General features: G+C 33.6%; 1 protein-coding gene across 1 annotated transcript in view; it reads left to right on the forward strand.

Annotated features, from left to right (window-relative positions):
• Positions 1-17,145, forward strand: part of LOC129807679 (polypeptide N-acetylgalactosaminyltransferase 2) — a 281,760-nt gene that overhangs the window by 162,051 nt on the left and 102,564 nt on the right. Inside the window, exon 3 of the mRNA XM_055857114.1 lies at positions 12,645-12,925. Within this exon, the coding sequence (XP_055713089.1) occupies positions 12,645-12,925 (281 nt within the window). The remainder of the gene's footprint in view (positions 1-12,644; positions 12,926-17,145) is intronic.

Here is a 17,145-nt window from a genome sequence, read left to right on the forward strand (position 1 = left end):
AATATTGGTTTTATAACCAAACAAAAGAACTTTAAGTACATTAAGTTTGGTGTCATCCAATTCCCTGATTGGCTAGCACTAGGAACCTATGACCAATCAGATAACGCGAAGTGGCAATAATGTTTAGTAACAAGGTTAAATATTTAATTACATGTGGATAATGCTTTGCAAAAATAATTTCACAGTTGGTTTTACCACAATATTCCAATGATGAAACCCACATTTTTTCACAAAAGCCTCGAGTCATCTCTAACGTTCCCCTTCAACGGCTGTCATTTTACTTTTACTGCTGGCAAGTCTCTTGTTGATAAAAATGTATATAGCAGAGCCATGTCCAGAGCTTATGTGGTGAGATTTATCGTTTCAGCTGGACTGTGGGGCGCGTGTGAGAGTGCGATTTGACGGGATCATCTGGTCGATAAGTGAATGTTTAGCAAATTCACAGTGCGAGATGCCACACTCTGTTAATTCAATCTGACACGCTCCACTGGTTGGCCTCATCCGTAATGGTCAGAGCGGGTTTTGCCAACTGCATTCCATTTTCATACGATTCTCAGTTCCAGAGGAAAGTGCTGTGGCAGAAAATTGAGAAAGTTACCAAATGCAATTGACGATGAGTGAAAGAAAAAGCCACAATTGAGTGAAATCAATGCAATTTGTATGAGCAAAGAACTATTGTGCGCTTTTTGTTTTGGTGCCCAAAATGCATGCATTGCTTTGCAGAAATTTGCATACATTTTTCTCGCTTTTGAACTACTTTTGCACTATTCATTGCAGATTTATACTGTACTCATGAATAATGTTTCATACAGACTTTTTGGGCATAAATAGAACACTTTGATCTAATTGGATTGAAAAATTGTTTATGAAAATTGATTGATTAGTAAAGTAAATTTCTAATTACCACGATAAAAATCAAATTAATTCTATTGCTTGATCTTCAGTTTGTTACCAGACTAGAGGTCAAACGCTATGGGATATCGACTTCGATGACCCCCCATAAGTGGAACCTCAAACCTAACTTTTAATCTCAAACTTTTCGGGTACGTTTTGAGGTAGTCTAAACGAACATTTCGTTCAAACATTCATATGACCGGAAAAATCACCATTTTGAATTATTGAAGATCAAAAGTCAATCACTTAGGAGGTATCATTTTATAGCCAATTTGATTAAATTTGGATTTTTTCAAAAGGTATTGACAATTGTTATTCGGCTAGAGTAAATGTCCTAATTCAAAACCATTTCCAGACGATTTAACTTTGACAGAAGATTCAAAACATTAAGTTCAATTTTTTCTGAAGAAAATTACATAAATTTGCTCCTTGACTCTTCTAGAATGTTACTGTTTAGTGAAAATTCTTTAGATATAATTTGAAAACTTCTTAAATACAAGAAAAACGCACAGGTGCAAAATGCTTTTATTGGAAACAAACTAATCCAAATGGAGACAAGGGAAATTTTCTAATTGGAGACAAACAGTGTAAGTGAAACCGCGACGAAAGGCTTCCAAAACCTTGTTGAGTTGCTCTTGAGTGCAGGATTTGTTCTTATTCCTGGTCTTTTCACCTTTCCCATCTAAAACAATAAGAAAATCTCTCCAAAAAGAAATTATATTTCCGGGGTTTCTTTTGAAGCATTTGCAGACACTTCAGAAAACCATTTTTGTTAACGAAATAGGTAATTATTTCATTTGAAAACTTCACGTACCGTTTACAATAAAGATTAACACTTAATTTAACTAAAATTAGCCAGAAATATGACATAGATGTTAAATAAAACGAATAAACAACAGTCACCTCATTGTATTTTTCATTGGAAAACATGATTGATCGATGAAAAATTCGATGGTGAAAAAGTAAACACCTTTTATTTTTCTGAGAAATTAACAAATTAAAATTTGTGAATATGAATGGATTTTCGCTTTATTTGGATCAAAATTAACTAAATAATGAAACTCTGGTATAGAAAATATATAAATATAATAATTTAGTACTATATTTAACATGAAAACAATGACGTTTCCATTTGGAATAGTGAAAAATTTCCTTTTGGAGTAGGTTTTGAATTAGCTTTATTTACCCTATATCAGTTCGAATCGGTAAAGAATTGGTGAAGTAATTGTAATTGATTTTTTTTATCTAGAATATTCCTTTTTGCCCTTTTCATTTGCGCGTAAGCATGTTACTAATAACCATCGGCTTTTGTTCTTACGCTTCTGCGTACCGAAATATTTCCTCTTGAAGGTCATGTCAAATTATATCATTGGGGACATATTCCTCTCGTTCAGTAATAACCTTCCCGATTTGAGAGCTCTCTCCGGTAGAGGTTTTTCCTTTACCGATTCGAAGGTATATCAGAGAGAACTTACCTAAAAACCCGTTGGAAGTTCGAACGTTTAAACCGACGAGTTACAAAAAATGAGCAAGTTCCTAAAAAGGACATCTCTTTGAGTGAAAGTGCAATTAAAACGTTCTGCCATCCCGAATTTTCACAAAAATACACAAAAATTCACTTTTTGCAGCAAACTTTGCACACTGTTGTTGACATTGTTGACGATTGAAGTGTCAAGAATATCGAAATTCGAAATGGCAGAACAATCAGCGCTAAAGCGGCGAGTACGTGAACTTGCACTTTAGGCTTCCGGTAGATTTTCGAATGGGTTTGGCTTGGCTTTGGAGTGGCTTTGTCTCTTCGAAAGGTTATTACTGAACGGAGCCATTAGGCAGCATGCCCACCAAAACTCGTAGCACTTTATTCTAAAATCTTTGGATGATTTCTATATTTGAGTGAGATGCGGAGCCCCAGAGTTGAATACTTTAAGCTCAGATAGGCTTAATATGAGAACTTTACTCTCAAGTGAGATATTGGATCTTCTTCCTAACATCCAGAACATCCTTCAGAACTTCAGACCCAACTGACATCGCTTCGACAAAATATGCTTTTGGCATGTTCGATGCATATCTAAATGCATACCCATATATTTTTACCTCATTATGAATGGGCACGGCTTCACTGTTTAATGAGATAGGAGAACAGGTTTGACGTTTTGTAGTAAAGAATATGACTAGATTTGGCTTCCACTGTTTGAACCATGGTTCAAGGATTAATAGTTCAACTTGGAATCTTTGTGAGGTCATCTTGGAATCACTGTGAGAAGCCATGGGCCGATAAGATGAACAATCCTCCAAAGGTCAGAGAACAGTAAATTTTGATTTTGACTGCCTCTGCCCTAATAAATAATAATAATAATGCTGGCACAACATTCCATGAAGGAACAAGGCCTTCCCGCAAGGGGATTTCTAGGCATGCATTATTATTTTTTCTTGTACGAGATGAGGTTGTCAGTCCCATGTCCGTAAAATCAAGTGCAGTGAAGCTCACTGGACGTAATCCGAACACTTTTAACACCAGAAAAATTCCTGGTGACCTGAAGGGGATTCGAACCCGGGACACTTGCATCATAGATCAAATGCTCTATCATATGACCCATTAATTGCCCTAATATACCTACGAAATCTGGAAAATTTCTTGAAATAAAAATTTCTATTCCTTCAATCTTAACGATGTTGTACGTATACGACTCCGACGACTTCAGTCTTTCGCATTTAATTTCTTTTTGTAAGCACCCCCCTAGCATGTGACCTAGAGTTGAAGCCAAAGCACACTTTTACGTGCAAACACGTATGGGAATTTCTCTGCTTTTGCAACCAATATGCGAAATAACTTAAAAGTGGGGACTGTTCCCCTTTTAGAAGTTACTGATCCCTGTGAAGTGTTAAATATACTAGATTTCGGACTAAATATCTTTTTCTTATCGGCTCTGTGAGCTGAGTAAAGGAGCTGGCTTCAAAGAGCTCCTAATAAAAAAAAAAGAATTTGGCATGGAGGTGCTTATAATCATCATAAGAAATTCATTATAAATTCTTGTGAAAATAGGGATAGAAATTTTGATTTTATGAAATATTTCTCCGGGCATATTGAAACCATATTTTGAAATGTTCAGGTTTTTATAATCTTAAAGTTGAAGGGCTCGTCAGTTAAATAAATACTCAGAGTTAAATTCAATTCTTTTACAGATATCTAATGAAGAAGAAAACCACTAAGGTATAATTTAGCTAGATAAAATGTTGAGAATGAAAAAACATCCCCAATATCCTCTACATGGTTTAAGAAAGATCCTTTCTTTGTAATTATCGTTCAATTCATACTCGTCCCAGAATCATATTGATCTTTTTGGCGTTTGAAAGGAAATATGTGAAGCACGAATAGCCTCAATCAATCTTTCACGTTGGAAAGTGTGTTTTTCTTTTCATGTTTTTAGAAAAAAAAACCTTCTCAGAGTCACATCAACCGTAATTATTGTCAAAATTTTCCATGAAACTCCTCCTAAAAAAAATTCACTTTGGATTAGGACTGAAAGCTGAAGAAAAGAAACTCTATACCTTTTTACATCCCAATAAATCTTCATGTTGGTCGAAAATTTGAGGAGGGTTTTTTTAGAAAATGGGTGGTGGAGATCCCCCATTTGTCGGGAGTGCACTTCAAAGGGGCCAGAGGATCCCCTCAATCACTCATCCAGGGCCCGAGAAGCGCGATTTTAGAGATTGTGAAATGAAAATTCCAAACTGTATATGCTTAAAGGAGAAAAGAAAATGATTTATGATTTTAGTCAAAACCATATTTTATGTGTGGTTACTCATCAAGATTGTGCATAATTTCTGACTTTTCTCATTTGGAATTGTGGAAAATGTGGTCCAAGAAAGGCATTTCATGAATTTTCCATGCTGGAGTGGGATGGGCGGTGAATGAGGAAAAACCACAATGAATGATGATTTCCCGGCAATTAGAGAATATCCTTTCTCCACAAGTTTATTAATGAGGTTCACCCTCCAATTATATCCAACTCAAATTATACTCTTGCGAAAATCGATTTTCATCTATAAATTCAATTTTGAGGCCGTGGGAAAAATCCTCGGGTATCACTGAATCAAGATATCTTTTTTTCTTTTTTTTTGGTTTATGGATTTTTCACCAACTTAAATGAATATTTATGGCTAGGTTCGGTTTTTTGGGATCCAAAAACTGGTGCAATAAAGTTAAAAGACTTGCTGAGTGCTGTAAAATTAAATAAAAAAGACTATTTTTTTATTAATATTTTATTGAAAGATTTCTGTGAGTCTTGAAATCATTAAAAGTTTTGGAGAAATTCGAAGAACGTTAAATAAATTATAAGAAAACCCCATAATAAACCCTCAAAACATAAATAAATCCAAATCCTTTTTAAAGGATCCCTATAAGTAACTCTAGGAAACTCTAGGAAATCTAAAAAATTTATAAATAATTTGAGAATAACACTTACGCCTCTTTGAACAAGAGATTTAGCGTAACCCGAATCTTTCCAAGTTTAAAAATTTTGGGGCATTCAAAAAATAAAACAAATTATCAAAAAAGCTTGAATACCTAAAAACACCAAAATAATTAAAAAAATATTTATATATTTTTTTGTTTTTAGAATATTTCCGAGTTTTTTTATTGAAACTTCAGGAAAGCAGAGAAATTATATAATTAATTTATTGAAATTTTTCAAAATGTAGGAGAAATTGGGGCACCACCAAACACGGGGTAGCACCAAACACTAATTTTTATTTCTAAACTACTTGGACTATCTCGACCATTTCTTCGGTGGACAAGCATCCCTATAATGCCTATAAATTTCTATAATTCCTGTCTTCTGAAGTCAAATATCTGATTAAAGAATCGCAGTGTTTGGTGGTACCCCGTGTTTGGTGGTGCCCCAGTTTCCCCTAAGTCTATTCTCACCAAATTAAAAAAAAATATTTAAAATTTCACTAAACACGGGAAATTCAAGAAGATTAATAAGAAAATTGTAAAATGTTTTTATATCAAAAAGGGTTTTCAAAATTAGTTTTTCAAAATAAATATTTATAAAAAGGATACTTAAAAACATTCCCCAAAATCCAAAAAAAAAAACACAAATCCAAAAAAACGATAAAAATTTTTTTTGGAAATAAATCAAGTTTTGCAAAATTATATTTCTTTTGTAGTAGCTATTTCTGAATTTATGAATGAGCGTGAAGTAAACAATTATTGCTTGGTTCTGCATGTCCCAATGCAATGTTAAATTATTGTTTTCAAAACAAAAATAATTTTGTGGTACTCACAAATTTATATTCTTGTGTGATTTAGGGTCGGAGGAACGTCTGTTCGACAGGGAACCCCTATTGACACTTTTGTCAAAATGTTGAAAATTATTTAATTTATCTAGTAAAATATAAGTAATATTACTTTTTTTCTGTAATATACCTTTTACTATAAACAGAGATGTTCGAATTTCATATCCCAAATGGTACAGAGTAGGGTGTCAATAGGTGTTGACACGAATTCTTAAAGTGTCAATAAACGTTCCTTTTACCCTATTATTTTATTTTCCTAAATTATAATTTGTATATTCATAAATTCAAACCTGGTTTAATGGTCTTCTTGTTTTGTAACGTTCGGCATATGAGGCGCAACTAATAACCTTATCTTACTCTTGACAGTGTTCTACTTGACTAATTCTTTATAACTTTCACTCCTGAAGTATACGCTTAATTGTAAATATGTCATAAAATTGAATTGAGGGCAGTTTGTGCTGTGTGACACCTTTTACTTTAGATTTAGATAACTAAAGTGAAACTTTGAAGAAGTATCTTTTTCACCAAGTTAGGAAAAATTTAGTCACTCTGAAGCTTGGGACCGTGTAAAGCATGGGCACTTTCCCCTTGTGCACGTTTTCGAAACTCTGAAAGTTTCGCTAATTTCCACTAATATGTCACACTGATGCTTACAAAACAAAAGCACCATAGTTTCTTCATAATATTATTTAAAGTAAATTGCTTACATTATCACTCTTCCTCGTGTGAGACCAAATCGAGTTATGGAAACAAACTGGCTAAAAGAGTAGTCCTCTTAATTACACAAAACGGATTTTTCCCCACAAAAATCTCACTCTTTTTTTCGCTACTACTCTCAGTATGAGGCGTGCCATATGGATTAGATTCACAGTGTCTCATTCATTCTCATGAGGATTCACCATGGGCGGCGGTATGAAAAATTGGTATGAATGCTCAGTTAGATTGTTTAGGCACGAAGAATGATACTTGGTACTTTATTTTCCTCTTCGACCAACGACTGTGCTTTATTGTTTCTGCGCGGATTTCATTGTTAATTTCCATATCAGTTGTTTTTATGGGAATCCACTTATTATTTATGCATTCCTTCCTCTTTCGACCATCCCCATCATATTCTAACCTCCCACCCAGAGACTTTTCATATTTTCCTCCCAACCATACACCCCATGAGCCATATAAGTAACACAGTTGACTAACATAAAATGCGAAATGTTGCCGTTTGACGGTGGAAATAGCTCAAGAGATTTACATTTAAATCGAACCATGTTTCGCCTTGTTTGTTTGTACGCGACACATCTGGTGATTGTTGTCAGACTGCCGTACTTTCCGTCTCTAAATATTGAGCACAAGAAGCCCATACCCTCCAGGAGTCAGAGAAATCCCAATCCCCTGTGATCTTCATCCCTCAATCCACATACCTAGAAATTGTAAGAATACAGAATCGTGACAAAAAGCGTGCACGGACGGCTTTAGCTCTTTTCTGTAAATACAAGGGTTTATTGACAAAAAATGGGATGTTATCATGTTTATTTTATAAGTCTTACGACTTTTTTTTTAACTCTTTAAGAAAGAGCTTGAAATTCAAAAAGCTTCGAAAGGTACTATACGTACAACACAAAATGAATTAGTTTTTTTGTTATGCAAAAGGCTTAGAAATAAGGATATTTCTGAAAATACAGTGGGACCTCGATAGAGTCAACCTCCGATAGAGTCAATCTCTAATAGAGTCAACCGCTATTTTTTTTACTCTAAGGACTCCGATAGAGTCAACTTTTCCATTATTATTGCACTAATAATATTGTATGACTTTTTCGAAATTAAAATCTGTGTTTTGGTGTATCAATGTAACGTTTTTAACACGAAAAAACAATATTATGTTAAAATTAGTATATTAACCGTGTAATAAATTTTCGACAAAATAATTTTCTTTTCGTTATTTTAAGCGTTTTGACCGATTGAAAGTTCTCTTGTCTTTTCCCTCTTGTCTTAAGATTTTTTGATTAAGCCCTATGATCCCGTATAACGTGTTTTCCTGTAACAAGGGAATTTAGGGTCATAATAATAATCCCCAGGTTGACTTATCAGGGTGTCATCTGAAGACTCTAAGTATATCTCTAAACATTAGCGCCCATTTTTCAGAACAAGAAGAAAATGAGAAAAAAATGTTTTATTACTCTTTTTGTGAAGTTTAGAGTCATATGTCATAACGAAAAGAAAAACTATCAGTCTCTTTTGTCATACAATAAAAGTTTAAAATAAATTCTAATTAATAACGTTAATTGTATCAGAATTTTCAACAATTAAATATCTACCGTAGCCCTTCTAAAAAAAGTGAAAAAAGAAATATTTAAGACACAATTTCCTTATCTTAATTATTTTATTAGATATTATATAGTAATTTTCACTTAAGATACTTACAAATAATAAAAACATTATGTAAAATGATTCCTTAATCTCCAAATTATGCCCAAACATACGACCTTTTTGGACTAAAGGGTGTAAAATTTATGGGTTAATTAAACAAAATATTCTCCTATTGTGTTAAATTTATCAATTATCTAGTATGAACATAAAATAATACCCCACTGAGAAAAAACGGGGGTGCGATTTTTTTCCTCATAAATTTAACACTTCTTACGTGTAAAAATATATCAACATTTTTTAATGTTATTTTTACACCTTTTTAAGGATAAAATTAACATAAAAAGGGTAATTTTAACCCCTAATGCATCTAAAAAGCATAATATTTACACCGATTTCGGATCAATACCTCAGGGTAAAATAAACATTTCCGGAATGTTTTTTTTTACTTTTTCGGATTTCTCTCAGTGCCTTTATGTAAAAATTTCACATTTTAATTGATGTTTTTCGGACTCCAATAGAGTCACCAAATCAAATGAAGTCAATAGGTCTTGAAATAATTAGTGGACTCTATCGAGGTCCCACTGTATATTTTCTATAATTCTAGAATTCTCTAGACTTACTTCTTTTGTAAATATCACGATTTTTTTCTGGTCAAAATTTTGTAATATATCTTTCTGATTTTGTTTATTTAGCTGTAAATTTTATTAACATTTTTCTTTCTTTTCTTTCTTTTTAAATGTATTTAATTTAACGTTTTTTTTTTAACTTGCATAAACCCTTAGTTCTGAAAAAAATCGTACATTTGGGAAAGAGAAAAATTTAGATATAATTTCTGTGAATTCTTTTGTTATCGGCAAAAATATTAAATATTAAATAAAAGTATTAATAAATATCGTACTTGAAGCATTTTTACATTTTTTCATACATTTAAATAATTATTACTTCAATATTAAGTCATTTACGAACCATTTGACCTAAAATCAATCTGTTTTCCAAAGCCAAGATCATAATTCCTAATAAATTAACAACGTTATGCATAATTATTTACTCAATTCGAACTTTCATATCTCTTAAAATTCTGAACAATGTGTAGTAGCAAGCATTACACAATATTTGTAATTAAAAGGATTAAGTACCTATTACGTTGATTGAGTATAATAGCATTGAACTCGAAGATTATTTATTGAAGTTTAACAGCTGATAGAGATTAAGCTCGAAAGCTGAACGAAAGCAGCAACTAGTCCGGAAAATCGGTAGCGCATCTCAATGTATGGTACTCAACTGTAGAGAAAGAACAGGAAATGGAGAGAACATTTGTGAGTAAAGTCTCTAAACATTACATGTAAGGTTTTGTTGTAAAGAAGACAAGCAATATCTTCCCGGAGGGGCGATGGTGACTCCTTGTTCCGCAACGAAGGATATGCCAAAACATGGCGGATCGTCAAGAGAAAAGCTATGTTCAATTTATACATCGAAATAATAATAAGAACATCCATCTTATTCGTATCCCTGGATCCAGTTATTTATGAATGTAAATGCAGCCCCCTCGATCCACCTTCCGTCTCGTTCCATTTTCATTCGTTGGATGACGGAGTGAGTCGCAGAATCAAAGGGATTATCATTTTCCATCTGACTCCATATAAACACCATTTTCATTGAATTCTTCCCTACCTCTTGCAGAATCCACCCACATCTCCATCCTGCGGAACATTATTATTTTTCTCATAATGATTATTTACCCTCTTCCACAATTGAAAAGCCATTGTTGTGCTTCTACTCTCTTGATTATTATGTAAAAAAATTTTAATAAAGAATTTTCCATTTCAACCTTCAAGAGTGAAATGGTGAAATGACTACAATTTGTATATAATCTTCCAACGTAGCTACTTCCAGGGAATAATTACTCTGCACTTCATCCAGATGAGTTGGGATTGATGGAAGATTGCTAAGGGGGTGGCAATTTCCAAAGCAAAAGTCACGACAATGGAAGAAATGCAAGCTCCAGTGGTTTTAGGATGTGATTGCTTCTTATTACGATATTCCTCAAGACATCACTATATTGCTTTCAAAATAGAAATAGTACTTTAAGAGGTATATCGTCAGTTATATCAGCGTTTGTCGCAAATTCTTTTTTATAACCTTTTAATAAAATAATTTTTTTAATTCACTTTTATTTTTCTTAAATTGAGCCATGACTGTGATATTTTGTAATAAAAATAAAGGACGTATAATAATAAAATTGTCTGCATTTGACCGGCATGCTGAGCGTATCAAGTTGTTCCAAAGTGAAAGTGGTAGTAATTTTGTTCCAAGACCCGATTTGTCCTTTTGATTTTCATACCTGAGGAAGGGGAAAAATCGTCCCCGAAACGTCGTATGCGAATAAAATAGAATAAATCTGAAACAGGTCAAAAAACCGTGCATTTATATCATAGAGAACTCTAACAATCTGGAATATAATATGAAAGCTAAGATATGGAGGTATGTTAAAAGAGGTCCCGGTAAAAATCTCGAAAACCAAAATAGCGAACGCCAAAATCCCGAACTCCAAAATCCGGAAGGCCAAAATCACGAATAGGTCAAAATCCCGAAAACCCGAAACACAGCATGGGTCAACATTCTGAAAGCCAGAATCCCGAAGGGGCCTAAAGGGCCTTAATCTCCTTAATCCTTTAAATTTTAAAGCCTTAAAAAAAATCGGGACTTGGTTTTCGGGGCCTTGACTTTTCAGGATTTTTGTTATTTGAAATTTTAGCTTTCGGGATTTTGGCATCCGGGGCTTCCGGATTTTGTCTTTTGGGGTTTTGGCTATTCCGGATATTAGATTTTTATGTCATTATTTTGTGTCTTCGAGATTTTGGCGAGCACCTGTTAAAAGAAACAAAATACGGTTTCGATATGATTATTTTGCCAAAATGCAACACATCAAATTTATTAATTTTAAATATCAAATATTTAATTAATTTAATTACATATTTAATAAATTTAAATATCAAATTTATTTAAAATAATTAAAAATGAGCATAATAAGCAAGATTATATGTAAATTTTCAAATAATGTGTAATCTCAAAATCGCAAAAATGATGTTACGACATGTGCTGATTTGACTGACTCTCTGCTTAATTTCTTTAGCGTAATCGTACCAATTGCCACAACAATGAATCTTACAAATCATGAAATTATTTTTTTTATTCTATTCACGCGTAAATTTTACTAGGCTAAATTCAAAGCTAGAGAATTTTTTGCACAATAATGTGGTAAAAGTTAAAATTGACAAAATTATACTGGTCTACATAGACTAGAGGTTTAGCCCAGTTTCAGAAGGACTCAAAATCTTAAATAACGAGCAATTTTATTGCTTTTTGAGAACATAAAAGGTCATTTATCTTTAATAATCCAATCGTAATTTTTTTTTCACAAATCGTGATCGATAAGAAATTAGAGCAGTTAAACCATATGGTTAAGCCTTAGGCCTGAAACCCGTAAATTGGAAGTTGAAGTTGCAAAGCTTCATTTCTCCTGAAATAGATTGGCGACAAGAAAAATTTTATTATGATTGAAGAAGTCTTCAGGTTTATCAAAACAAATTTTAAAATATTTATTTTTATTTTATTTATTATACAGTTCATGCCTCTGTTGAAGTACAACAATTTGGGACTATATCAAAACAAATATATAAAACAAGGCTTTTTATAAATCGAAATTTAAATTCCAAATAAGAAATCAAAAAATAGTTAAAGCCATTGTTTAAATACCAATTATGATATTATAAAGTTACCTTTGAATTTTGCTAAATAAAACATTCAACCATTCTGGGATAAGAAAATCCAGAATGTTACAATAAAATTTCCAAGAATATCACCCTCTGAGATTGTTACGAAATTCTATATTAGCAATAATGACAATGGGAATGTTAGTAAAATTATATTGAGCAGAGAGAAACACATTGAGTATAGCATTGTAGTTGGTAGTTTATGCATGAAATCTCATTCTCTTCCAGTTCCCAGACCATTACCACTCAAGTGTACTCAAACCATTTCATCTGCATACCTTCGAACCACTCTTACCCTTTCCTTTGTCATTGCAGATTGAGAATCGAGCTCTTCGACTACGGGATGCAGCGACTGTGGCCGCAGCCCAGTATCCAGAACATGAGATTGCATCATCGACATCACCCCAAGGAGCCCCCATTGCCCTTGTACCCGAAACATCACCACGGCTGTCATGGGACTACTTTGACGAGGCTGGATACATAGCACGGGGTGGTTTGCGCAATGGGGAGGATCCTTATCTTCGCAATCGATTCAATCAGCAAGCAAGTGACCTCCTGCCGAGTAACAGAGAAATTCCCGACACTCGAAATCCCATGTAAGTTCATTACAAACCACCTCATCTTACCTCATTTGTCTGTCTAATGGGACGTACCGAGGGGTGTGCAACTCAATTGAACTTCAGGCTCTTAATTAAATTTTGTCCTCAAAACCCCTCTCTATCCATACCCAGAAGCATTCCTTTGAGCTCCAGCTGCTACTTCAAAAAGTAGAAGTAATTCATTTAGATTGTGGCTTGAAGGAGTTTCATTGTTTCAACTAACAAGGTGGAAATTGTCTGAATTTAGAATCATGAGATTTGCGCTTCCAGAAAACTTTTCCAACGCTTAATACTCTTGTTTTAAGGATTGTGCCACTTTTTACGAACAACAAAAAAATGGCACTTCACAGTAAAAACAGTTACCCAAGAATTATTTAATTACAGCAAACAATATTATTCCTGAAACAAAGCGATATGTTACACATGGTCCTATAAAAATCTTAGGAGATCGCTTAAAGAAATTGCACATTTTTCAAAAAGACTATCTTGTATCGTCTTAAGTCAATATACAATTGCAAATCATTAAAATTAATGTTCTATGTTGTACAGGGTTCTGAAACAAGTGATTATTCACTATTAAGAGCTCCGAACCTGAAGCTCTACACTTCCACCTGCTCTATAAACACCAACTAACTTTACTATCGACGAACACTCTCCTTGTCATCCCCTTCTCCAGAGGGAAAGTGCCTCACGATATTCAAACAATGTTCATTATAGTTTGTGGTTATACGAACCGACTTCTATAAAGATGCACCTAATGAAAATACTCAAGAGCTTCAATTGAATAAGCATATTAATACAAAATTTTGATAATTGAGCCTTTTAAAACCCATTTGAAGATCATCGTAAGAACTTCACTTCTTAGGTTATCATACAAAATAAAATTATTGCCGTTCATTAGGATTAGAAGTAATCTGCTTTATTGATTTTTAGGAATCAACAGAATTTCGCATGTCAGACCTGAAGAATTATTCATATTGCCTGAAAAAACTCTTATTAAATGAATTAAATTTTTTAAAATAGATTTATAGATATAGGGGAGACTAGGGTGAAGTTAGTCACAAAATGAATTTTTCATTACATATAATTCACAAAAAATGTTAGTATCAGGTTTAAAAATATATTAAAGAATAGAAAGGAAGGTGTTTAATTCGATAAAAATGTGGTTTCCTCAATATTCCTTGTAAGGCAAACAATGGCATCTAAATAACTAATACCATGCGTGAATAATTTTGCCACAGTCTGCCCTATGTAGAACGCTTAAATAGGGAAATGTGCGCATAATTCACACACAGTGAACGTTCAAACGATGCGAATTTTCTTTTTTTTTGCAAAGAGCTGGGGCGGATTGATAACATTTCGATACTATCGAATCGATAGTATCGATAATTCTGTATCTGATAAAATTAAGTGAATGACGCATTTTTAAACGCTATTCGACAATTGATTGTTACTGTTCTTAAAAGAATGGGACCAATGGGACTGTTGAAGGCACAGAAAGTACAACTGTCTATTGAATTTTTCATAATTGACAGTCGATACTATCGAAAAGAAGTTATCATGTCCATATTATCATTTCTCATCTCGTCTGATGAGATTAATAATTTTATCTATCTTGTGACTAAGAAAGGACGAATTATCTCTTTGCAAACACTGTGAGAAAATTCATATCGTTTGAAAGTTAACTGTGTGCGAATCATGCCTGCATTCCTTTACTTAAGCGTTCTGCAAAATGAATTACCAATCTTCAGATGTCAAATAATATGCAACATTAATTTAAGTGTTACTTCTCGAACACCACGAGTGGTCAGTATGTATACAATCCAAATTGTTTTTAACTTTTCACCATTCTGGCTTCCAAACTAGAAGAACTTATTCGAGGCTCTATTTATTCATATGATTTGGTCAAACTTTGTTTTTTTTTTTCAAAGGTCTTGTAATTTTAAACCCGACTGCATCCGTCACAATCTGTGATGGATCGGTAAAGGAACAGTAGGGTTTTTCGAGTTTTATCAGAGTTAGAGGTTAGAACCTAGCCGCTTAGAACGCCGCATGGTATTAACCGAATGGTATCATTTCTGAGCTCGTTATTGGAAATGTGCTTGAATTTTGATGAAACAGCACTAATTCCACTTGGTCCCGAATCGATTCTGAACCGATCTTGAACCTGTTGTTAATCGGTTGTGAACCAATCATTAATTTTTGACCGGAAATGAATTTCTTTACTCCAAAGATATTTTAAGCGATCTTTGAGTGATTTACCAATCGATTAAAATCTGTTGCAGACCGGTAAACGGTAAATGATTTGAAAGTACTTTAGAGGTTCGAGCATTACGCAAAGCATCGGATGCTTTGCCAACTTTTTATTAAAGAAATACACTAATTCCCATATTTCAATTTTTTTGGATAAACCTGATAAACCACATTTAATGCATAACGTTCTTTCAATAGTACAAAAGCTTCTTCAGCGAGAATTTTACAGATATTGTTTACCACTAAACCTACCGACCGTTTTTGGTCGTTTTTCGATCAAATGACAAACCGCGGTAGGGTAGGATACTCAACAAATTTTGGAAAAGAGCAAAAAATTAAAATTTAAACTCTGAAAAATATATTACGTGCATATTTTAAGAAATTCGTAAAGTTTGATAGTGACATTATACCGTTTAAATATGTGTTAATTTTAAACCGGTCAATTTGACCGGGTCTTGGTAGGTTTAATGTTAACTTCTACATTCATTTTTTTTAAGTTTCTTTTCCTTAACAAAAAAGATTAATTAAAATTTAGTATCATTCAAAGTGAACTTGCCTAGAAAGGTTCTTCTATTTCTTCCACGAACACTGCTATATGCTACTTGGGTATTGTAAATTACTAGGCTAATTTATGGAATTTTTCAAAGGCAAATTTTCTGGTAAATTTCTACCAAAAAGCTTTTGCGTAAATTGAGTTTTCAGTACTGAGAAGAGAAGTTTATTAAGACATTCCTTGAAGCATTTTCTCCACCGGAAAAACGTTCTGCATAATGAATGGAGAAATTAGAGGATGAATTTCCAAATGTGAGAGGTTGGAAATGTATAATTGAGGCCTCAAGGGAGATGTCATATACCCCTTGAAAACCCTAAAATTAAATGGTCATAGTCAGATGTGAATGGGAAAATGAAATACTGTGTTGTATGGAGAAAGTTACAGAACTGATAAACACTTACCCTGATGGATTGATTGTTTAATGTGTTTAGTTTCTAATAATCCGATAAGGTAACTCCTCATACACCTAAGGTGTAGCTTGCAGAATCTGACTCATCCTAGCTCAAACCTAAATCGATAGACCACAGACTGATTAATAGTAGATGATGGATATGGTCATTTGTCAGAATTAATCGCTTTGGGAATATTTACAAAAATATTATATTCTCTCCTTTGATGCCCGTCATCATGTATAAATAATCTACCCATTGACCGTTTTGCCGTTGTCTTTCTCATTTGCCGTGATTTATGAATCGAATTTTTATGACATGAACATATTATTCTGTCATTTGACTTGTGTCTATGGCCAACCCTTGGCATAGCCATGCAAAATTGCTTATGATATACACATTTATTGTTTAGGGACTTTGCAGAGTCATTGGCCAACCCCAGAGACTTTTCCTCACATAAGCCTTATATGTATATTTGGGGTCATACAGTGCCAAGAGCGAAACCTTTACATCATTTTCTGCATCTCCCCATGGAGCATCAGCTTGCCTATGACGTTCAAGGGATCTCTGCTGCAATATTTTAGGCAAAACTCGAAATGGAACTAAGAGAGCCATCGTGGCGCCAGACCCATATTCACCAATCAATTTGTCACTCTTGTCTTCATACATTTCAATCAATTTCCTCACCAACTCATCCCAATTTTTGAATTAGTGAGAAAATCCCTACTCTTCGATGCTGTAAAATTGGCTCGTGTACGGCATATATAGCGGTAGCAATAAATAATGGGAGTTTATGGGAATCCTGGAAATTCGTAAAGTATCTAAAGTCAATTTAATATAATAGCTTTTAGTTGGAAGATACAGTGTGGTATACTAGTTGCTAGACAATTTGTAAATTTCCTTGAGAGAGGGATACTTAGAAACATTTATAGTATTGCTCTGACTTTCTTAAGAAAAATACCAACCGACTTTAGATTATCCCATTTGTAGGGTTTCAGGATCCAACACTTCCTGCAACTACT

Source organism: Phlebotomus papatasi, chromosome 3 (genome assembly GCF_024763615.1).
Source record: "Phlebotomus papatasi isolate M1 chromosome 3, Ppap_2.1, whole genome shotgun sequence".
NCBI classification, from domain to species: Eukaryota; Metazoa; Arthropoda; class Insecta; order Diptera; family Psychodidae; genus Phlebotomus; species Phlebotomus papatasi.